This window comes from Myxine glutinosa, chromosome 14, assembly GCF_964187855.1.
Source record: "Myxine glutinosa chromosome 14, kmMyxGlut1.1, whole genome shotgun sequence".
Taxonomy (NCBI): Eukaryota; Metazoa; Chordata; class Myxini; order Myxiniformes; family Myxinidae; genus Myxine; species Myxine glutinosa.
The window spans coordinates 11,766,257-11,791,274 of record NC_136274.1 but is presented as its reverse complement, the minus strand read 5'-3'; the positions used below and the strand labels follow the sequence as shown (position 1 = coordinate 11,791,274).

Sequence of the window (25,018 nt, the reverse complement as noted above, 5' to 3'; positions counted from 1 at the left end):
TTGAGGTTTGAGGTAAATTAATTCCCTTACTGTATGTGTACAGTAAGTGATATTTGCCATGCACGTCAATTGAAACGGTTCTCCGTTCCATACACCCACGTGCTCCCTCCTCCCCGACGCCCATCACCTACCCTTCCCCCTCCTCTTCCTCGCCCCCTCCACTCCCCCCTCCCTCTCCCCCAACCCTTCCCACTCCCCCCCTCCCCCGTTGTTAACCTCGCCAGAGGAGAGGGTATTGCATTTGAGTCCGTTTGTTACTTCGCAAAAAAAAATAATTGTTTTTGTTGATCACTCCGGTTTGTGTGTTTGTGCGTGTGTGTTTGTTTGTCTGTCCGCTCACTCATACTTGCCTACAGGTCACAATTTCAAGCCGAACTTCACAAAACTTTACCCAATGGTAGAGTTCGTGGTCCGACAAAATGCTATATACTTTTGGGGTCAAAAGGTCAAAAGGTCAACATAGGCCAAAGGTCAACCACTTTTTTCAAATTTCTAAAATCCTCAATTTTCATCCGATTGACTTGAAATTTGAATAGGATTTACATATCGGTTTATTGAATTCAACCACCAACTATTTTTGAGATCAGCATAGGCCAAAAGGTCAACATAGGCCAAAGGTCAACAACCATTTCAAGTTTCTAAAATCCTCAATTTTCATCCGATTGACTTGAAATTTGAATAGGATTTACATATCGGTTTACTGAATTCAACCACCAACTATTTTTGAGATCAGCATAGGCCAAAAGGTCAACATAGGCCAAAGGTCAACAACCATTTCAAGTTTCTAAAATCCTCAATTTTCATCCGATTGACTTGAAATTTGAATAGGATTTACAAATCGGCTTACTGAATTCAACCACCAACTATTTTTGAGATCAGCGTCGGCCAAAAGGTCAACGTAGGCCAAAGGTCAACCACTTTTTAAAAGATTTCTAAAATCCTCAATTTTCATCCGATTTACTTGAAATTTCAATAGGATTTACATATCGGCTTACTGAATTCAACCACCAACTATTTTTGAGATCGGCGTAGGCCAAAAGGTCAACGTAGGCCAAAGGTCAACCATTTTCTTTAAAATTTCTAAAATCCTCAATTTTCATACGATTCACTTGAAATTTGAATGGGATATACACATCAGTTAACTGAATTCAACCAACAACTATTTTTGAGATCAGCATAGGCCAAAAGGTCAACATAGGCCCAAGGTCAACCGCTTTTTTCTAATTTCTAAAAGCTTCAATTTTCATCCGATTGACTTGAAATTTGAAAAGGATTTCTTATCGGCAAACTCAATTCAACCACCAACTATTTTTGAGGTTAAAAGGATGCTCTACTGAGTGCCATTCCACTTTGTTCTGTTTTGCCAAGTGTCGCTCTATGGGTGATTTTTCATTTGTCTGTCTGTCTATGATTAAATATGATTTTCTCTGCAACCGTTCATCCGATTGACAGGACATTTTCACCATAGGTGCAACTCCACCTGTAGATTTTTATTATAATTATGACGTCTAGGTCACGTGGTTCGGCCGCCATCTTGGAAAAACCGAAAAACTTTGTACCTCTATCTCAAAAAACGCTGAATAGAAAAAATTGAGACATTGCTCGTTGTAACGAACTCTTCATGGGGAATAAAATATGTTAATGATGATGTCATAGGTGCCTCCATTATGACGTCATAATTCGACAAGTACAAAACTTCCTCCAATCAAGATGAAATTTCTTGAGCGCCATGTCGGCATAAACTGGTGGAGAAAAAAATGATAATGACGTCATCGGTCACGTGGTTCGGTCGCCATCTTGGAAAAACCGAAAAACGTTGCACCTCTATATCTCCGAAAGGGCTGAATAGAAAAAATTGAGACATGACTCATTGTGAAGAACTCTCCATGGGGAATAAAACATGTTAATGATGATGTCGTAGGTGCCTCCATTATGACGTCATAATTCGACAAGTATAAAACTTCATCTGATCAAGATAAAATTTATTGAGCATGATCTAGGAATAAATTGGTTTAGAAAAAAAAAGGATGACGTCATCGGTCACGTGGTTCGGCTGCCATATTTGTTTTAACACAAAAGCCTTAAAAAAAAAAACCACTGAAAATACATCATGGCGAGGGTTTGCAATCTCCGATTGCTCTTTTTCTTGTTGTTTTTGCTATTCGGGGCATTTTCTGCACTCATTCCAGAACGTTGACAGTTACATTTGTGTCATTCACTGACGCAGCGGGAAGGTCGTAATTCCGGCATGCGGATTTGTTTAGCATGCACAGCTGCACCATTGGGATAATCTGCCAACACTAATACTTGCAGCAACGGAGAAGGCGGCCATAAATTATTGGGTTTTAACGATGGGACGTATCCATTCGAGTGTAAAATTAGTGTTTTGTGATCTGACGCATGTTGGACGCACGAGAAAATGAAGCACCGGCGTTCGCTGCCACAACTGTGGTGCTCGGGATTTGGGTGAGCGGTTACCTTCCGCGTTGCAATACAGCATTTGGTTTGGAATGCAGGTTAAATGTCCACCTGGATATCCCGAGGGTCCGTGTAAGCCCAAGTGCGAATGGGAACCTGTCGGTTTGGCTTTGGACAATGCTTGTGTTTTCCGGTTGCTTACACATTGTTTGTGCTTGTGACGCAGTGCCTCACTTTGCTCTTCTTACCAATCTCTGCTCCTTGGGTATTTATGACTCTCTTTTCTGCTGCTCATTTAGATTTTGTTTCAATGATGATCGATTTTGTTTCGATCAAGTTTTTGTTGAGGGTCATTTTTTCACGTCCCTTCCTGCTTCTGCTCGTGTTCTTCGAGGCAATGTTTTGAGACTAGTGTACTCTTCATGATTTACACAAAACCTCCATCTAACTCTGCCATTGATGCGCTGATTTGTTTTCTTTCTTTTAAATTTTTGTTGTTGTTCATCTTTACACAACTCAAATTATTCTCTCAAAATGGATGTTGAGATTGTATACAAAACTGTTGGCCTTTTGACATTTGATTCACTGGAATACAAAAAAGAAAGACCCAACACTTGGCCAGTGTTCCTTTTTTAATTTTTTCCCCCTCCATTTCGATCGCCCCATGGAGGAAATTCTGCATACATCACAAGGACATTGGGAAGCATTCTGTGTGTTTTTACATGGATTAGATGGACTTTAGGAGACGAAGGACAAATCAACATGGTATCTAGCTTATGGAGGAGCGAGAACACTGAACAGATCAGGACGCAACAGAACAAAAGGAACAATAGAGAGAGAGAGAGAGGGTGGAGTTAAAGGACAAAACCGAGGGAGACTTGGACACCAACAGCGGAGTTGAAGGACAAAACCGAAGGAGACTTGGACACCAACAGCGGAGTTGAAGGACAAAACCGAGGGAGACTTGGACACCAACAGCGGAGTTGAAGGACAAAACCGAGGGAGACATGGACACCAACTGGGGAGTTGAAGGTCAAAGCTGAGGGCTAGACAGGATGGATGCAGAATGAGAAGGAAACTCTCAAGAAGGAAAAACTGGAAATTTGGAAGGGGGGTGGGGGGGTTTAGAGTGTTGGGGGAGGGAGTTAACAGGGGTAGAAAAGATCATGGTTTTGGATGGGGGTAGTGAGCGGACGGTATGGTATTGAACCATCTGATATGGTGGTGAACAGACGTCGAGGGAAGATTTGGATTGAAGAGAATGAGCAAGTTGGTTTCACAGATGGGGGGGGAAGAGGAACAAATGAATGGAGTTGAGCAGTGATCCCAGAGTAATTATAATGTCAACACTTTGCTGAATGACAACAGTTTGTCAGATTATCTCGTAGCACCGTAAGCCAATGGGTGCCGTGGCCAAAGTCCAAAGGTTGCCAATTGACAGACCCCTCAAAATTTAGCAATACTCATTGGAAAGGCTGAAGGAGATTGACAATCTCAACTTGTAGAAACGATGGATCACTGTGCCATCTAACAAAATAGTTTTGTTTAACACTGTTCTACACACATTCATGATTAGACTAACTTGATGACAAAACCTGGATTATATGACAAGTCCTGTTTGTCATTAAACGAAGAAAGAGGAAGACCTCTTGTTGGTTGAAATTCACCTTCTGTCATGTGTTTTACCTTTGATCTAGGTTGGGCTTGTTCCGCTGCTTGATGGGGCGCAGTTTGAGCTGGACCAGCTAGACGACAAGCCTTCCATATGTTCTGATATTTCAGCAGTGGCCGCCCCACCTGGCTGGGTGCACGGTGTTTGGCAACGAGTGCTAGGGGACTCGTGGGTGGTGGGTGTGCATTTGTCATCTGAGGCAAGCAGGTACGTGGTGGGGATGTCCTACTAGTTATGACTTGCTACATTGCCCAGAATTGCAAAGTGTAAACCAAATTTGCTGTGCTTAAGTAGTTTGCAAAGTTATAGTGTGTGTGTGTGTGTGTGTGTGTGTATGTATGTGTATATGTGTATTTGACCATAACATGTGTATGTGTATTTATACGTATATGTATATATACTCAACATCAAAATAAACATCAAATCCTTAGAAGGACACTCATTAAAATCCTCCACGCAAAAATGAAAAATATTTGAATACAGAGGTAAAGTTCAGCTATGTTTACTAAACACATGTCAATAAACAAGAGGTTGCCTCAATCACAAAAAACAAAAAGCATGAACATCACAAGGGGTGGGGCAACAAAAGTCACAGCACTGCAACACAAAGGCACGCACCTGAATACAGTCAAAACAAAATGACACAGGAATGGACACAACACTCCCAACAGTCAAGGACAGAATGACAGCAGTCCTCAATATCGTGTGTGTCCTCCCTCAGCTGTGATGCAGGCTGTACACCTCCGACGCATGCTCTCTACCAGACGTCTGATGCGGTCCTGGGGAAGTCTGTCCCACTCCTCCTGCAAGCCTTGAATGAGCATTTGCCGATTGACAGTCGTTGATCTCCTCGATGCAAGACGTCGACCAAGCTCATCCCATAAATGCTCAATGGGATTGAGGTCAGGGTAATAAGGCATCCAAGGCATCACTTCAACACCCTGTTCCTGGAGGAAGTTGGTGGTCAGGCGAACAGCATGGGGTCGAGCATTGTCCTGCTGGAAAACTGGGATGTCAGGATGTGCCTGGAGAAATGGCAGTAGATGAGGTCTCAAAACTTCATTGACATAACGCTGACGATGACGACCAGAGGTGTCCTGAAATGGGTGGAAATGCCGGCCCATACCATCACACTGGGTCCTCCCCAACGATTCATCTGGCGAATACTGCATGATGCATACCTTTCCCCACCTCTGCACCATATCCGTTGATGCCCATCAGCAGCATGGAGGCAAAATGTGGACTCATCGCTGAACAAGACTGCACTCCACTGTTGCTGTGTACAGTGGCGATGCTGCAGACACCATCATAGTCTGTTCCACCGATGCACTGCGTTCAACACTGGACCTCTGCAAGGACGTCTTGCCACCAAGGCCCGACTTCTCAAGCCCCTCCACACAGTAGAGACACTGATGCGGTTGTTGTGACGACCTTTTGTCACTGCAGCTGTTTGCGTCGCAGGGCAGAAACTATCACGAAGATGCTGCAGCACAATCCAGCGGTCTTGGTTTGGGATGGTTACCCGTGGTCTTCCTCTTCGTGGACCATCATTCACAGTTCCAGTTTCACCGTAACGCCTGACCAGGTTGGAAATTGCAGGCTGTGAGCAACCAAGACGTTGGGCAATTGTTTGCTGGCTTACACCAGCCTCAAGCATCCCAATTGCCCTTAAACGTTGTTCAGATGTCAGGCGTGGCATCTGAATTTTCTTGTTGTTTTCCCTGTCAGAAGCCTCTAGAGTCTAGAGTGACTGTAGACAGCAGTAAATGAATGTCTAACCACAAGAACGGAAGGATTTCATAAGGAGGGTCATTATTTAAAGGGAAAGATCCCTATACAGAACCACTCAAGCATGCCATTGTTGATCAACCAGGTGATGGAAGTGAAGTTCCCGTTACATAATCAGCCATTACAATTGAAGAAACGTGTTTGTAAAGCTGCACATTTCAAAAAATGAAAGTGATAAGTTTCTTTTGATGTTCAGTTTATGTATGTACATATATATATTGTTGCGGTTGTGGGAATAAAGATAACCCCCCCTCGTAGTTAGTTGCACCACAACATGTAGCCTCGCTTAGTTTAGTTATTTCCTATTAAATGTAAGCATAGTCCTTTCCTGTGTTAGTATGCGTTGAGCAGGCCAGTAAGTTTAGGTGCTCCTTGGGCTGGAATGCCAGGTGTTCCTTGAGTTGGAATACCATGTGCTCAGGCCTCGAACAAGTTCTAGAAGGCCCAAGGGAGGAGCTGCAAGGGAGTGGCCGGTAAGCGGCAGGCAGCCAATGAACGATCAAGGGGAGTGGCTAACAATGGCAGCGAGGGGAGGGGCTTGGAACATTCGGGTAAGACTCTGGTGAGAGAGAGGAGGCAGTAGAGTTGAGTTGAGTCGAGTCCAGAGAGAGCATTGTGAGAGAGTGGTTCGTTAAGAGAGAGAGAGAGTCGCTGCGAGGAGATCAAGGCTGTGTGTGCACGAACTCTCCCTGCCCTGCGCCCTGCTGCCTGTGAATAACGCTGTGCGAGGACGATCCCTCCCGGGGCCACCTACTCCAACGACCTTCCTACCTGGGCTCCCTGCACGTGCCGCGGACCTCTCAAAGGGACACGCCCAGCGAGCTGACCAGAGCGAACGGAGCCAAGGACGTGTTTGGAGCGCGAACGTTTTCTTCCTTCTTTTCCCCGCGTGAGTGAGTGGGCCCTTGTCTGGGGAAGTTAAGTTAAGACTGATTAAGTATCTGCTCTGTGTCCCTTAACCCTGATCATTGTAAATTGTGTAATAAACCTGTGTTCTTCCTTCCATTTGGTCGTTCACGTCATTTCCAACCATTGGCTTCGCACTGTACGAATCAAACCGCCCAATCGGGTTCAATCATTAATTAACGGCACGAGTCACGTGACACGCAAACCGCTCGGCGTCTCAGATCAGCGTGATTCGTGCGAGGTCCAGCACCCGTCTTCGTGACAGCGTGTGTACCGAAAGTACGTGGGGATTCGACCCGATACCCTTCCGCACGCTCGCGACGGGGGTGGCAGCTGGAATTGCTCTGCAATCCGCCCCACGAGTATAAAGTGGGTTGCGGCCTCGTGGACTCGAAGGCCCGAGGGGGAAAAGGGTTTAACCCCCCTCTGTACGTCGACGGGCTCGACATCCGCAACAATATATTGTCGTGTCACCCCTATGGTGAGCACCTCAGGGCGACGGAAAGCCGAACGTTGTTAACTCCGGGGCATACTTCGAACCTTGACGGGATTATCTTTTCACGTGTGCGGAAAAGCCCGGAGCCTTACCTGATCGGATGGCTGACACGGGGTTAATCTGAACCCACAGAACAAAAAACGAGATGGGACTGAAAAGGAAAATTCATCAAATATAGATTTACTTACAATAACGTAAAAGACAACGAAAGGTGAGGTAAAATAAAATTCCGAGGTTGAGGGTCCTCTACTCCGACTCATATTCAGACAGGGGAATGATAAAAGAAAATAAAATAATATTCCTTTTATAATCAGCCGAACTTGGCTTTACTGTTCTAGCGAGGGCGTCGATTGAGTCGGCAGTTCCAAAGCGGCCAAAGCCGCGCACGGATTACACCAACAATGGCGTGGAGACACTTTTTCATCGCACCCCAAACGTGAGGTAATCCGTGCAGGTGGCCCTCTTTCTCTAACAAGACCCTCTTTATGTACTTCGAGATGGGCTTCTCCTTATTCGCGTCAAATGGTCCATACTAATACCTTCACATTCCGACTCTCTCTCCAAACGAGAGGGAACCAGAACAAGAAGGAAGTCCAAACGAGAGGGAACCAGAACAAGAAGGGACAAAATGCTGGCCAGCTATTTTATTTGCTCGTGGTCTGACGTCACCGGTCCTCCCTACCAATCAGTCCGTCGCCTCTCGACCTCCAGCATCTTCTTCCCCCGTCAGTCCCTCACCATTGGCCGAGCGCTTCACGCTCTCCTCCTCATGCCATTGGTCGGTGGCCAATCAGTATGTCGCTTCTTCCTCCCTTCCACCAATCCGAGGGAAGCTTCTTGCCCTGCCCCTGGCCAGTCACCAGTCCTTCCTTATTCTGCCAATCGGCGGCCTTCGTTCTGCCTCGTGTCTTTCTTCCACCAATCAGTGGCCAGCTTTTTGCCCCTCCCTCTACCAATCGGCAGGATTCATACTGCCTCGTCTCCCTATTGGTGGTGTCTCGTCCAATCGCTGCCTCTTTGGGCATGGCTCTCGGGCCTCGGCCTGCCTGAGCGATGAGTGTTCCTGAGTGTTCCTATGCACGTTGGTGATGTAGCTGGCTGCAGTTCTATCGGCAGTGTCCCGAACTGGCTTCCGTGAGGTTTCCATTATTATTGTGGGGGGGAATTTAAGTAGTGTGTGTGGTGTAAATAATGGGCCTGCCTAGTGTCTATGCGCGTTGCCATACGGGACAATGGATAGATCACATGTCTCACGAACAGGGGAATTAGCATAATATCTACTCTAGCTAGCAGAAGGATCATCCTTGTATGATCACAAAGATACATTTACGCGAACAAACTACCTAAACAAACTTATTACATGTGGGGTTCCCTATCACGACAATCGGAGAATGATACCTACACAGATCTACCTGGTCTGATGCCGGTTTGGGTTTATATAAAATTGTGAGTTTCGGTGATGCTGGTTTGGATTTATATAAAATTGTGAGTTTAGGTGATGCTGGTTTGGATTTATATAAAATGGTGAGTTTAGGTGATGCCGGTTTGGGTTTATATATAATCGTGAGTATGAGGTGATGCTGGTTTGGGTTTATATAAAGTGGTGAGTTGAGACAGTGCCGGTGGGTAAAGGGGTCTTCAAGAGCCTTTGGGGTCTTAAAGTGTCTTTGGGGTCTTATGGTTCTTAAGTGTCTTCGAGGTCTTCCAGGTCTTAAGGGTCTTCGAGGTTTTAAAATGTATTTGATGTCACATGGTGTACTGAGAATGGAGATGGTTGTGGCTGTGCTCTGTGGTACCTTCCCCATGATTCCATGGTGTGCGTAGATGAGGTAGGAGAAAGGTGGACAGTTCGTGTTTGGTTGTGACAACGTTGTGGTTAGCTGGTTGTGGTGTTTTTGAGTCGTGGAGCAATGGCGGTGTGTATAATATGTCATGTAAACTTAATATGAAAATTATAATGAAACCAAAATAAATCGTAACTAAAAATGTGTTTACGAAAAGCTAAGTTTTGTGTCCTTATCATATATCATCTAAAGGGAAGATTTAGAGACGTGGAGGATGAGTGGCAGTTGGGATTCGGTGTGCGATTCAAATGCCTTTTGGCGCACTACGGCGACTAACTCGCACACGCGTCACGGAGCCATTAAACTAAAACACGAGGCGCATCTATCTATAATTCCAGTAATCTCTGTGTGTATGTGTGTGTGTATGTGTGTGTGTCTGTGTGTTTGTCTGTGACCGCTGTTTCTCGACAACCACGGGTCCGATATACTTGAAACTTGCCAGGTATATTGCTGGGGACCCGAGGATGTGCCTTTTCAAGGTTTGAAATTAATCGGACAAGTGGTTCCCAAGGTATGGTCACCGTACTCGCAAGCCGTTCGCTTTGGCTTTGCGAATGGACCAAACCATTTCATGTAAATAGAGGGGGGGGTTCTACCGTACTCGCAAGCCGTTCGCTTTGGCTTTGCGAATGGACCAAACCATTTCATGTAAATAGAGGGGGGGGGGGGGTTCTGTGGTCGTTACTGCCACGTGGTTTCAAAGTTTTTTTTTGTTGTTGTTGTTTGCACGCATGTTTTTTTGCACCCACGTACGGGCACGCCCTAGTCTATCTATAATTCCAGTAATCTCTGTGTGTGTGTGTGTGTCTGTGTGTTTGTCTGTGACCGCTGTTTCTCGACAACCACGGGTCCGATATACTTGAAACTTGCCAGGTATATTGCTGGGGACCCGAGGATGTGCCTTTTCAAGGTTTCATATTAATCGGAGAAGTAGTTACCGAGCTATGGCGATTTATTTACCAACCGTTCGCTTTGGCTTTGCGAATGGACCAAACCATTTCATGTAAATAGAGGGGGGGGTTCTACCGTACTCGCAAGCCGTTCGCTTTGGCTTTGCGAATGGACCAAACCATTTCATGTAAATAGAGGGGGGGGGGTTCTGTGGTCGTTACTGCCACGTGGTTTCAAAGTTTTTTTTTGTTGTTGTTGTTTGCACGCATGTTTTTTTGCACCCACGTACGGGCACGCCCTAGTATGTAACAATTACCCTACAAAATGGGGGGGAAAGGGAGAAAAAAACCTCTCTGGCCTTCACCAATGCATTGTATCACATTCTATGCCACTACACTAGGGGAAAGGGACTACTCCAACCTTACATTATGGGAATAACTACGCTGACGGGCCTGTATGTTGGGTGCAATTACCTTTGGGGCAGGTTCACAGAACCGTGTGTGTGTGTGTGTGTGTGTGTGTGTGTGTGTGTGTGTGTGTGTGTGTGTTTGTTTGTTTAAGCAAATAAATACTGAAAACTGTTTGTGTTCCTGTGTGTTTTACATCAACAAAACAAAATGTTGCTGTAACCAATAACGGTTTCTTATCAACTGCCACCAACCGTCCACCGTAGTGGGCGTCAAAGAAAGAAGAAAATAGAACATCCGACTTTGTTCTCGCTGAACCATTCAAAATAATAGAAAATAGTCCCTTTTCATTAGTTGCGGCAATATGCCATTTTTTATTGATGGTGATGCCATTTCTAAATTAATTATTATTATTTTTAAGCAAAATGGATATCAAGTGTTTTGTCGTGCGATTCAATTTTCTGATATCGAGGTCACAGTAAACACAAAGTGATGGCTCATCTCAGTGTATTTAAAACGAGCGGTTTAAACGGCAATAACGCGCAACTTATTTTGGATTGATGATGAAAATGCCAAGGGCCTAACAAGCCTAATGCATTTAGAGCAGTAGGTCTGCTTTTTGAAGCCTGTCATTGGTGGAATGCTGCAAGGTCACATCGAGCAGCATGTTTTCATACTAAATGGATCACCTGTACAGCGTTATCACTTCCACGTTGAGGAAAGGCAAATCATTTGAAACAATATTTTATGCGACACCATGAACGTAAACCCATCAGTGTTCTATTTCCCTTTTACAATAGACTCCTGGTACATTTATTGACGCAAGTGCAATGAAAACGTAAACCATAGCGTTGCTGACCTTGAAATAATGTGTGCGCACATGTTACCAAGCCATTGCACACCTGATGAGGGATTTCTAAAATGTCTGAAACCACATGTATAAGAGCTGATTTATTTAGACTTCAGGATGCATTTTATTTCTGGTGGACGTCATGTTTATTACCTCTACCACCGAAGGTGGACGGACGGAGGTTATGTATTCACCCCTGTTTGTTTGTCTGTCTGTGAACAGGATAACTCAAAAAATTGCCTACGGATTTGGATGAAACTTGGTGCACAGGTTGGGTGTGCGACGATGACGAATTGATTCGATTTTGATGAAGATCCGAATACGACAATTTTGCATTCCTCCGCTGACGAAGTCGCCGAAGGAATTATTGTTTTTGAGCCGTCTGTCCGTCTGTCCGTCTGTCCGTCTGTGCGTCTGTGATAGGTTTTCGTTGCCACGATAACTTAAGAATGGCTAAAGAGATCTAAGTCGTACTTTGTTCAGGTATGTCTAATGAGCGAAAGATGAACTGATTCGATTTTGGGGTCTTGAGATTAAAGGTCAGAGGTCATGTTCGGTGAAAATCCTGTTACCGTGATAACTTGTGAACCAGTGATCGGATTTTGACTAAAGTAGGTACAACTATGTATTATGATACAAAGATGGACTGATTAAATTTTGTGGTCAAGAGGTCAAAGGTCAGTGTATATAATAGGTTTATAACTCGAGAACGGCTCAAGGGATATTAATCGGACTTGGTGCAGGTATGTATAATGATGTAAAGATGAACTGATTCGATTTTGGTGTCAAGAGGTCAAATGTTAGAGGTCATGTCAAGTAAAAATGTGATAACTTGAGAAGAGCTGAAGGGATTTAAATAAAACTTGGTGCAAGTATGTGTAATGATGTGAACATGAACTGAGATGTTGGGGTCAAGAGGTCAAAGGTCATGATCAGTAAACAAATGAATCCTGTTACTGCGCTCTTTTGTGAACCAGTGATGGGAGTTTGACCAAACTTGGTATAAATGAATGAATGAATGATCGTGTTAAGGCCATTTTCCCCGCTAGAGTGGGGGTTAGCCTTGCGGGCCCCATGACAATCATGGTTCCCTTTTTCAGGCAATGTTTTTATGGCCGGATGCCCTTCCTGACGCCAACCCTTAGTCGCCTCTTATGATGCGCAGGGATACGGTGTACCTATTCTAAACCGGGGTACACACCGTGATCATTCATCCCAGCAAGCTGGTACTCAATTTGCCGGCCTCGGAAGGATGACAGGCTGAGTCAACCCCCCTGGCGTTAATTCAGCGATCGACCGGGATTTGAACCCAGGATCCTAGGATCCCAAGCCGGCACCCTAACCGCTGAGCCAACACCAGGCTTATATACAGTAAATACAGTATACAGTAAATATATGTTATGATGCAAAGATTAACTGATTAGATTTTGGTTCAAGTCTGGATCCAGATCCAGGCCTATCAGTGCCTACAAAATGTAAACTGTTCAGCCTGGCGGGGTATGTGCGGAGGTATATGTGTATGAGTGTCGTTCTTTTATTCCGCTGTGATCCGCCACTTTTATGGATGTTGTTGTTGTTGTTGTTGTAGTAGTAGTAGTAGTAGTAGTAGTAGTAGTAGTAGTAGTAGTAGTTGTAGTAGTAGTAGTAGTAATGAAACAGCGTTATAAGTCATTGACAACAAGGCCTCCTGCAAATGTTCGATTTTGATCGCTGTCATGTTTATGTTTTATGTTCACAAAATGGCCGAGGTAATTGACAAATCCTAATTGGAAAAATATTACCGGTAATCATAATTGTCCAGTTGTCCTCGTTATTATAATTATAACTGTTCATATTTGTTTATGATAGCTCTGGATTATACCAGTTATGTGGCATCGTATCTGAGTGGTTCCGTCACGCTCAAAATTGGTTTTACCGTCTCTTGAGATCTCCGTGTCATGATGGGCTGTTGCATGGTTGGACTAGATGAAGGCCTCTAGACACTTTTCACCTCCAATATTCCGCGAAAGATGTGGTCCATGTGAACAGGAAGTGAACATTGAATCCTCTTTCAATCGTTATTTTCAAAAGTAATGGATTCATGAAATTAAAGCACAAGGTGCAGCACTTTTTTCAGAATGTAGGTTGTTGTAGTGGAAATACAGACAGAATCTGAGCTATTTTCCAGCAATTTTGCTTGTTAGCAATAACGCCGATGTGACCGTGTCGCACAGGAAGCTGTCGGACGTTGTGCTCTGGTTGGGCTCTGACTCTCCAAGCCAGACTTGCTGTGAAGTCCTCAACCCAAAGACTCTTTGCTGCTCCGAGCAGCGTGCCATTTCGGGTTTTTCATCCTCCGCTGCTTTGCCCTCGCGTTCGGCCAAGCGTTTCAAAACTGAGATTCAGCCTCCGGGAGATGAAGCATCATTTGCTGAGCAAATTTGGTATGTTCATCAATAACCCAGTCACATTGTTTCCCACATGGCTGAGCAGACCCCTGCTCTTCCCCCTCCAGGATATATCACTTCCTGGCGGTTTCCATTGATATGAATCGTATTTTCTTTGTTAAATAATTTGTATTTTTTTTTTGGTTGTTGTTGTATACTGAATCGAGGCTCGTGAAAGAGCTAACATTTACTTCACAAACAAATCAACCAGACAAACAAAATATATAAAAAGAGGGAGCGGAAGACAAGATGGGGAGAGAAGGGGAAGCACACAAACACAACATTTGAGAGCAGGGAGATGTGTGGGAGGGAGAGGGCTTGGGGGGGAGGAGGCATGGGAAGGGGAGGGAGAAGTATAAAACACAAGGACACCAAGGACTTCCAGGACAGAAGTTGGTATTTCAAAAAAGTGGATTTGGGGTGAAATTAGCGGGGGTAGAAAAGATCAAGGTTTTGGATGGGGGAAGATAGGAGATGGTGGTGGACAGCTGTTTTAAAGACCCGGAGGGAGGAGTGGGATTGAAGGGAGTGGGGGAGTTTGTTCCAGAGGTGGGAGAAAAGGGGAATGAAAGAGTGAAGGTGAGCAGAGAGTCTTGATTTTGGCAGTTTAACCATAAGAGGGTTGCAGGCAGATCTTGTGCGACCTGTAGGAATATTTGGGGGACAGAGCCCAGAGAGAGCTGGAGGAGCAAGGCCGGAGAGGAGTCAGTAGAAGCGGGGGTAGAAAAGAGCAAGGTTTTGGATGGGGGAAGATAAGAGATGGTGGTGAACAGCTGTTTTAAAGACCTGGAGGGAGGAGTGGGATTGAAGAGAGTGACGGAGTTTGTTCCAGAGGCGGGAGAAAAGAGGAATGAAGGAGTGAAGGTGAGCAGAGAGTTTTGATTTTGGCAGTTTAACCATAAGAGGGTTGCAGGCAGATCTTGTGCGACCTGTAGGAATATTTGGGGGACAGAGCCCAGAGAGAGCTGGGGGGGCAAGGCCAGAGAGGAGTCGGTAGAAAACGGAAAGACCACCAACCTGCCTGCGGTGAGTGAGTGAAAGACCCTCGGAGTTAGCTTCATCGCGGGAGATTCCAATGATTCTGAATGCTTTGGTTTCAACAGCGTGAAGACGAGCTAGGTGTGAGGCAGGAGCACCAGCCCAGAGGGGAGAGCAGTATTCCATTGAGATGCGGATGAAAGTCTTGTATGTGGTGAGGAGCTCAGGTGTGCCAAGGAAGGACTTCACACGACGGAGGATGCCCAGACGGCGACTGGCTATGGAGGCCAGATTTGAAATGTGGTTTTCCCAGGAAGGTTTGTATCACTCGCAATGTGTCATACTGCTATTTATTTCATTGATAGGTTTGCCATACTGTTACTTTGTTTGGGAGGGTAATGATGGTGACAGCGTCAACACGTGACTTGGTAATTTCTGGACCAATGGCTGTAGGCGTCACCATGTGAACCGAATGACCTTTATTCCATCCAATAGGGTGCAAGTTTCCCAATTGACCTGGTACATTGACTTTTTCCAGTTTGATACTTGCCTTGTCAGACCATTATACGGCACATTGGGATTTACACTCAAGGTCCCCTGGTAAGCAGCATCGGACGAATGCTGATGCGTTAATGTTTGCATCACCTGACGCCAGGTGGCGTCTTCGAGCATTTGCCATGTGTTGGCAAAATATAACGTAGTTGGAGCACCGGTAATGTCTGAGGCCTAGTGTAAATATGTCATTGACTACAATTGACTACAATAGGTGTCATTGACTACAGTGGCAGCATGGATTTGCACAACCAATATTGTGAAGAGTTGGTGCACAAGGAATCAGGAAGCTGTATCTCTGCCTCAATGCTGTGATGTTCCTGGTGCACACAGTAAGTCCAGTCGGCCTGTGCAAAGGAAAAAGACCAGAAATCCAAGTGCTAATTACTGAATGCTCCAATTGCGTTTGTAAAATAAACCTCTTGATATTATATATTTTATAATGTTACTTCGACTTTTTTTTTATTCCAGCAGCGAAGCAACTGTCATACAAAAACTGGAATTCGTTATCACACCTGAAACGTTCAAGGTAATCAAACCAATCTTCTTATGATTCCTGTAGGTATCGGTGTACCTGCCCGACCAAAGGGATGCAGCCTGTTGCCGTGACAACTTTGCCAGCCATGGGTCCCCGTGACACGGCGCGGCGTTTTGTTATGCTGCATGCCCGACGGAGCACCTGGCAGCGGGAGGAAGCAGCACGGCTGGTACATTGGTACTGCGGAGAGGTGACGCTGACAACAGAAGAGCTAGCTGCAGGGAAGTATCTTGCAAGGATTGAAGATCCTAATTTATCTGCAGGTCAGTGGGTGACATCTGTCATAATTTATGGTTTGACCTTTCCAACTGATTTCACTTTTTATATGTTTTTGCCTCTGCAGCCGAAGGCCGAAGGCGTTGTGTTTTGAGGTTGTCTGACTGTCCATTCATCCATCTGTTATAGATTTGCTATTACCACGATAACTTGTGAACCACTGATGGGATTTCAACTTGACTTGGCATTGACTATAATATTGTTATGTTTGTAAGGGAGGGTAGGGGTGGGGAGAGATGGGGGGGGGGGGGGGCGGTATTACTTTAGTGTACAGATTAGTATGATCCGTGTTCGGATCGTCAGCCATCTTGATGTAATAAGCAGGAAAATGTAGCTTAAAGGAGAACACAATCACAATGTTTTTTTTCCTGTAAACTATTCAAAATCATGAATCCCAGTCTAATGTGAACGGTAGTTTTTGGGGCGTCGCCCGTTGAGCAATGCCATCTGGAACAGCGTTTGTCTGTCCGTATGTATGTGTGTCCCTTCCGCTGGCATTTTGCGGGTTTATTCCCTTTAAAATTATTTTTCCCTGCAATCGTTGGTCCGATTGACAAAATTTTCACCAGAAGAGTGCTTCTTCCTGTAGTACATTTTAATGATGATTATGTCAGTCTGTCCGTAAACATTTGAAACTTCTTCTCTGAAACCGCTGATGGGATTGCGACCAAATTTGGCACAAATGATATTTGTTGTGTTGTGACTAAAGTTTGTTCACGGCATTAAAAATAATCTGGGTCTAAGGGGTCTTCCGTGGGTTAAAGTGGATCCAGGTTTGACCCCCCCAAAATAGGAATTTGCTTTTTCCTCTGAAACTACACACCCTATTTCGATGAAACTTGACCACAACCTTCACCACTCGTGATGTTCCGAAGTTTGTTCACGGCACTAAGAAAATCTTCCCCTTTGGGGATCTATGGGGGAGGAGGGTTGCCCCCCAAAATAGGTATTTGCTTTCTTCAGAAATTACACATGCAATTCTGATGAAACTTGACCACAACCTTAATCACCCGTCTTGTACCAAAGTTTGTTCCGAGCATTTTTAAAAATCGGGTTTTGATGAAACGTCACCACAACCTTCATCATCCATGATGTGTTACATATTTATGTGAATGTATGTGAATTACCATTCAGGTCTTTGCTTATCCATGTGTAATAGATTAAGGGTTGTTGTGGTTGGAGGGTCAGGAGCCCTTCTGAAAAGTGTCCGGAAACGGAAGTGACCGGAAACGGAGGAAAAAAAGACACGAGGAAGAAAGCGACGAGGAGTATTCTTCCTCGCCCCGCTCCGACGAAAGGTGGGATCGACCTTGCGCTGCGTGGAAAAGCGGCGTTCCGAAGCCCGTCTGGCGAGAGGAATTACCGGGACGTGTACCTGCCCGGTGGAGACGTCAAGTTGACGTGGGGCCGTGCATCGACCCCGCGTCTGGCACCGTTCGCGGCACCGTCTAAACAGACGCGTGCGGGTCGCACCTTGGGGCCTAACGCGCCTTGCAAGCGGCGTGGGGCTTTTGGCTTGCTCTACCGTACCCGCTTCGCGTGGCCACGAGGGGCTGCAGCCACGGTGCCTGGTACGATACCTGCCCGGTGGAAAAACGTCCACCCGGGGTTCGTTCAACCGCCCGAGTGCGGCGACGCCGACCAGTATCTTGGTCAGGAGGGGCCCAGAGACATTGTGAGGAGCAGAGACCAAAAGGGGGTCGTGAGTACCGAAGTGAACACACATATATAAGATGGCCATCTTAATCATATAGGGGATTGATTGTGGATTGGGAATTGTCGATGGTGGTTTGCTATTGATTGCTCGGGGAAAATCTCCGTGGTTGTATCATTGAAATTGTATGGTGTCATTACCATTGAAATATATCCTTGAACATCAGTTTTCTCTTGGGTGGAATTCATATGGATTGCGTGGCGAAAGCGCATATATAATACAACTTTCTGGCGAAGTTCCTCTCACGGTCCGGGGGTCACCGAGACCAGGTATTCACCGAGGGGACCACGTAACAGATGTACCAATGTTTGTTCAAGGCATTGGAAAAATTGGGGTCTGAGGAGGAACACGGGGTGGGAGGGGGGTTGGGGGTTTCCCCCAAAATAGGTATTTTTTTGTGTTTGTTTAATGTTTTATGATTATGTTGGTATTAAATCTACGTGCTGCTCTGTCTTCAAGCAAGCATTGAAATTGGTTTAAAACAAGTCGGGAGACGACGATGGTTCACGAGCGAGCGGTATTCTTCAGTTCGATTTCAAAAATTTGGTTCGATTCCAGCAACTTTGAAAATTTGACCTTTGTGACCTTGAAATGTCAAAACGAAGGTTACTGACCTTTAAATGAGATAGAAAATAATGTATAATCAGTTATGAGGTTAGTTAGCTACACAATACTGAAAATTCGGTTCGATTCCGACAACTTTGAAAATTTGACCTTTGTGACCTTCAAAGGTCGAGGATTCTGAAATTTGTTGGAAAACTTGTATTTCATGATGTATGTGATAATATAAGATCATGTATGACATTTCACCCTATCAGGAAGCGAACAATATAATAAAACCATCAAAAATCGACTTTTCTAAATTTCGTGACCTTGTGATCTTGACGCGAAAATGAAAAATCGAGCTCCATGGGGCTAGACACATGACATTGGCCTAACCAAATACCGAACCCCCTGTCAGATTCCACCAAACCCCTCGGAGAAGATGTAGCTTGAAATCGATTAACCCCTAAAAAGACATATTTTTCGGGCGTGGCTCCACCCACAATGGGCGCAATACGCCCACTCTATGCAGGACACAACTAGATCATGATATCAACCTCCCACCCAAGTTTCATCAAGATCGGATGATATCATCGGGTAGTTATGCTGCGGACAGACAGACACACACACACAGACAGACGCACACACATGACGAATATAGTGGTCACTTGATAACTCGTGAACCAATACCTTTAGTCAGTGCAGTATACTGTTTATTCTACCAGGTGAGCACCAAGGGTATTGCCCCTATGTTTTTTTAAAATTTAATTTCTTTGCCAATCAGAAAGTGTCAAAAATTAACCCTAGAGTGTTGTTTTTCAATTTTGCCAGTGAAGTCACACCATTAACTCACCTTGATCCAAATTGTGGATTTACGTAGAGAAGCAGTGCATTCCGAGCTCAGATTCCGATACTGATTCCTCCGTCATTAGCATCTCTGAAGCTTCTTGGTATGTTGAAACTGATCAGTGGGATTTTGAAGAAACTATTAAAGACAAAATTGGTGATGGAAACTCTTTCGGAGGAATCGAGAATGGTTGGGGGTGTTGTGGGGGTGACTGTTAATGGGGGATTGTGGGGGGGATTTGGGGGAGGGTGTAAGGTTTGGGGTAGGGTGGGTTTTGTTAGTTAGGGTTTTTGAGCTCTTCAGATGCATAAGGCAGGATGGCAGCGATGTAAACAAGCACTTCTAGCGAGGTGAGATCGGTCGCCAGCAAGACCAACACAAGTGTTCGATTCACCACTCAAATCACCCGTGTCCATGTGCTGGTCGCTCTGCAGAGATGGTGTTTCAGTTTCGTACGATGGCTGTTTGTTCCGTTTAATTGGGAGGTTGGAATCCCCTCTCAATCGTAGCGGATCATCGTTGTTGGCGGATCTATAGCCATCTCTGTTCTTTCATAACTGTGCTCTGTAAAATGTCCGGAACACAAAAACGACCATCTTGTAGGTATTTTGCATAAACCTCATCCAGTTTTTTATTTTTTATTTTTTATTTTTTTGTATACAGAGTCAAGGCTTGTTTAAGAGCTAACACATTAAAGATGAAAACATGCACGGACACATAAAACATACAATAAAGGGAATGGGAGAAAAGAGGGGGAGGGAGAGGAAAGCACAACAACAGCAGAGAACAGGGGCATCAGGAGATCTGTGGAAGGGAGAGGGTTATGGAGGGGGGGAGGTACAAATTGACACGACTAGGAATTTCAGGAAAGAAGTTGGAGATTGAAAGAGGTGGATTTGGAGTGTTTTAACGGGGGTAGAAAAGATCAAGGTTTTGGATGGGGGAAGATAAGAGATGGTGGTGAACAGCTGTTTTAAAGACCTGGAGGGAGGAGAGGGATTGAAGAGAGCGAGGGAGTTTGTTCCAGAGGTGAGAAAAATAGGAATGAAAGAGTGAAGGTGAGCAGAGAGTCTTGATTTTGGCAGAAGGAGCATGTCCAGAGTAGAGTGGCCTGGTTTTAATCCATATTGATGATCAGTGATAAAGCCATTGGAGAAGAGGAAGGATTTGCACTTGGCATTGTGCACAAGCACAAGGAAGAGGAAGGTTTCTGGCAACCCTTGGATCTTTTGGCCATTGGTGTAGCATGAAACCGTGTCGATTTGTGTTACTACAACCACCAAGGATGCATCGACCTGGCATATTTGTAGAAATTCGAAAATTATTTGCCGTTTGAGTTAAATCGTACCCACTCGAATCTAACCCATAAATAATGCGGAAGTGGTGCTCGGCTTCCTGGTGCGACGTCACGGCTAATCCTGAAGATGATTTCAATCTTTCATTGCAAAATTACCTTCTTTATAAATTGCAAATCGGAAAAACACACATCATATATGTTGTGTAGAGTATATGAATGAATGAATGATCGTTTTAAGGCCATTTTCCCCGCTAGAGCAGGGGTTAGCCTTGCGGGCCCCATGACAATCATGGTTCCCTGTTTGAGGCAATGTTTTTATGGCCGGATGCCCTTCCTGACGCCAACCCTTGGTCACGCTCCTACGATGCGCAGGGATACGGTGTACCTATTCTAAACCGGGGTACACACCGGGATCATTCATCCCAGCAAGCTGGTACTCAAAATTTGCCGACCTCGGAAGGATGAGGCTGAGTCAACCCCTCTGGTGTTAATTCAGCGATCGACCGGGATTCGAACACAGGATCCTAGGATCCCAAGCCGGCACCCTAACCGCTAAGAATTCTCTTGTTTAAATGTGCACCACAGGGAGTGTAGTACATTGTAATAAATAGTTAGGGTTTAAGTTTAAGGCAATTGTACGTGCAGCCTCCTGAAACCCTGGTTGAGGTGTCAAGGTGAGGACTTGGCAACGTACAGAAAAGGGTATAGGTGAGTGGCTTGAAAAGGGGGTGGCGTTGTCCTGAAAGTGAGGGGAGGAATTGGATCGCCTCTTGAGGAGGTGGGGTGTTGCCCAGGCTCTCGGGAAAGTTGGTTCGGTGGGGAGAATGGGAAAGTTTGCCTCACCTGAGGAGAAGTATTCTCTGCTCGTGTGACTGCTTGTCATCCTCCTCGTGTTCCTGCTCCGTTCTCTGCTCCCCGCTTGGTCGTCCTGCCTTCGCCCTGTTCCTGCTCTGTCACCTGCTTCATGTTTCTGCTTCATCGTCCTGCCATGTGCCTCGTCGCCTGCTTGTCTGGTTAGTCTTGTTCATGACTGCCTCACCTGCCTCGTCATCTTCCTCGACGTCTCCACAGCCAAGCTAAGGCCTCGCCCAGTTTCTCGTTTCCCATTCCTGTCTGTGCTTGAGTCTGGTGTGCGGCGCCTCAGATTTTTATTTTCCTGTTTATAATTAGTTATTTATTTATTGAATTCCGTGTTTCCCCATTTTCTTCCCTTCCTTATCCTGCTGTCTTACCTCCATCATGTCTATCTCCCCCTGTTATTTGCTAGGAAATTCACCCTCATTTTAAAGGAACTAAGGTTCTCGTGTGCTTCCAGCGATCCCGTGCGTGCAAAGCCGCCATTAATCTGACTTGTCCACGGGACTAACAGCCCGTTCGGTCTCTCCGTCCAGCGGTCCGTGTTAACAGACTGCTAGACACAATACAAAGATAAGCTGACTGTAAACATTTTTGGTTCAAAAGGTCAAATGTTTAAGGTCATGTGACTTTCAATTTGAAACATTTTTGTTACCACAATAACTTGTGAACCACTGATGGGATTTCGTGCAAATTTTGCACAATTATGGACTGTAATACAAAGATAAACCGATCCAAGTTTAGGTTCAACATGTCAAAGGGCAACTGTCATGTGCCCTTTGAAATCATTTTGCAGACCCAACTCGAGAAGCGTATCCATCGCCGCATCCACGTCCATTTCTATTATCTGGTTTAAGATGTTCATTGAGCTCCTTAGGAGCTGTTTCTTGTTTTTAGCCGCGTCGCAGACGCTGGTCATAGATATATCATAGGTCATGCTGTTGTTGTTGTTCTTCTTGTTCTTGTTCTTGCAGAGAAGACAAAACCTCAAAGCTCCACCCATTCTGGGAACCATAGCTCCACCCATTCTGTCAGAGGCTTCATATAAACAAATATCCACCATTTTATTAACTCGCATAGCTTTGAGGCCTGTTTTGTAGGCCCGTGGTGTCTTCCTCTCTCACACAGTTTTATTTCAAATCAAATTCGATATATCATTTCATTTTTCACAGTCGCTAACATAGTTTTAGACTCGGTTGAAAAAAAACGGGAAGAAAATCCGATGAAAGTTGCCCTTTATAGAACAAAATGAATTCTCAAAGGCCTGTAACTTCAAGTCCATTGAGTTTTTTTTTTTTAAATCGTGGCATGGTCAGTCATACACCGCCCGAAATAAGAGACGGGAAAATGCCGAGATATATATATTTTGTTTAAATCGCGGCATGGTCAGTCATACACCGCCCGAAATAACAGACGGGAAAATGCCGAGATATATTAAAAATTCGTCCATTTGATGACAATCGTCACGATGAAATATTTAATTTATACGTCGTCACAATAATGTGGAGAGAGGAGCATAGCTTCGTTCACGTGTCGCCACATACGGGAAATTGCCGAGATATATTAAAAATTCGTCCATTTGATGACAATCATCACGATGAAATATTTAATTTATACGTCGTCACAATAATGTGGAGAGAGGAGCATAGCTTCGTTCACGTGTCGCCACATACGGGAAATTGCCGAGATATATTTTTTTTAAATCGCGGCATGGTCAGTCATACACCGCCTGAAATAACAGACGGGAAAATGCCGAGATATATTAAAAATTCGTCGCCACACACGGGAAATTGCCGAGATATATTTTCACTTTGCACAAAAATAACATCAAGTAATCGAATCAATAGGAATGTCCTGTGCCTATAACATCGACGTTATAGGCACAGCTGCATCTAGGCATTGTGTAACATCGACGCGGCTTTTGTTTTAATTAAAACTTTTTGTACTTGTTTTTTCTTGGATTCACATTCAAACTGGATTATCACAGAGCTTCTGAGGAGGCTCTTAACAGATGAATGAAAAAAGTACCAATTTGTTGAGGATATGAACACACAATTGCCAAGCTGTTCCTTCTATGGACATGGAAGAATCTTGGAATTTCTATGTAGTAGCGTGAGGTTAATATCTGATCTGAAGAACAGTTTTGAGATATTGACTCTCGTGGCCTTCTCAGGCCAACAAGATGTGTCGATTCATTGATGGTTTGTGCAGATTTGAAAGTTAACAACCATGATGCAACAACGTTGTGTTAAGGTAGGTAGAATGTTGCCTTCTGCTGTAATAGTTGGTCTCTTTGAAGGTCTAAATTTGACACATTGTTTTCAAAACTAACTTTTTCAAGATCCTTTGTATTATTTTTACATCGTGAATGTTGCACTCTTGCACTTTGTGCAACCCACATTCACTCACTCAGCATGCTGCTCACCATCCATCTTTCTCCATTACGAACCCTCCTGTCATTCCTGTGTGGCACAGATGAACAAGCTCTCAACATCGTTGCTCATCTCTCCGTTCATCCGAGGCTTATACTCACGGTCTTGGCTCCCTCGGAGTCCCTCACGGGATTCGTGCCGAAGCTGGAAGAAGCGCTTCGTTGCCACCCGCTTCCTGCGAGTCCATCGTGGCTCCTCTGCTCCGCTTTAAGCGGCCCTCTCTACGGCACTTTGCTGCACTGGCACACAAGGCATGCTGACTCAGGCTGCCTGCACATCATTGCAACGTACGTTATGTGCTCATTTTGTATTAAAGAAAAAAGTTACGGAAGCAAGTCGCTCGTATTTTGCTTGATGATGAACTCCTCTTTTGTACAACTTTCTAAGGTACCGCTGTTCGAGTTCTGCATGAATTGACGATTCATTTTGATTGAGGGCCCTTGCAATGCACTTGTCCTCCACGTGATTGGCTAATCCATGCAGGATGTTGGCCGTTGGTTGGCTGTTTCATTGGCTTATGTCGACTTTTCTCTCTATTATTTAATTTTTATTGGTGCCCCTTTTATTACGTTCTGGTTTCATTCTACTCTGATCTTGATTTCCTTCTGAACGCCCAGCGAGACATTAGTCTGGCTGGGGGGCTTGTATTTTGGGTGCTGTCTGTCCGGAGCCTCGACTCGAAAATGACTGGATGCATTCATTTCACATTTGGCATGTGTACAATAACATCTGAGCACGACACATGTCAAATGATTTTGGGATCAGAGGCAATTTGGAATACAACAACAACAACAGGCATTTTAAGGCCATGTTCCCTGCTAGAGCGGGGGTTAGCCTTGCGGTCCCCATGACAATCTTCTCCATTTTGCCCAATTTTCTGCATCTCCCCTTGTTAACCCCCTTGCCCGCATTTCTTCTTCAACCATCTTTAGCCAAGTCTTTCTCGGTCTCCCCCGTCCTCTACTTCCTTCTACATTCATTTCCATCACTCTTCTCAACCAGTCACTTTCATCCTTCCTCAACACGTGACCAAATCAGATTGGAATCGGAGGCATTTAAATCAGATCAGAGGCAATTTGGAATATTGAGAAATAATTGTTTTTTAACATTTTGTACAGTAAATGCTTTTGGGAACCATTATTTATTTATATACATTTCACCATCTCCACTACCAACATACCAGCCTGAATTATTTATTTATATACACTTTACCATCACTGCTTCAGGTATACCACCTTGATTTATTTGTTTGTTTGTATATTTATTTACCATTCTACCACGATAACTT

General features: G+C 44.7%; 1 protein-coding gene across 1 annotated transcript in view; it reads left to right on the top strand.

The window, feature by feature from the left end:
• Positions 1-25,018, top strand: part of FANCB (FA complementation group B) — a 100,484-nt gene that overhangs the window by 24,754 nt on the left and 50,712 nt on the right. The window contains exons 7-10 of the mRNA XM_078768568.1: positions 4,116-4,297; positions 13,486-13,695; positions 15,791-16,029; positions 23,774-24,017. Coding sequence (XP_078624694.1) covers positions 4,116-4,297; positions 13,486-13,695; positions 15,791-16,029; positions 23,774-24,017 — 875 coding nt within the window. The remainder of the gene's footprint in view (positions 1-4,115; positions 4,298-13,485; positions 13,696-15,790; positions 16,030-23,773; positions 24,018-25,018) is intronic.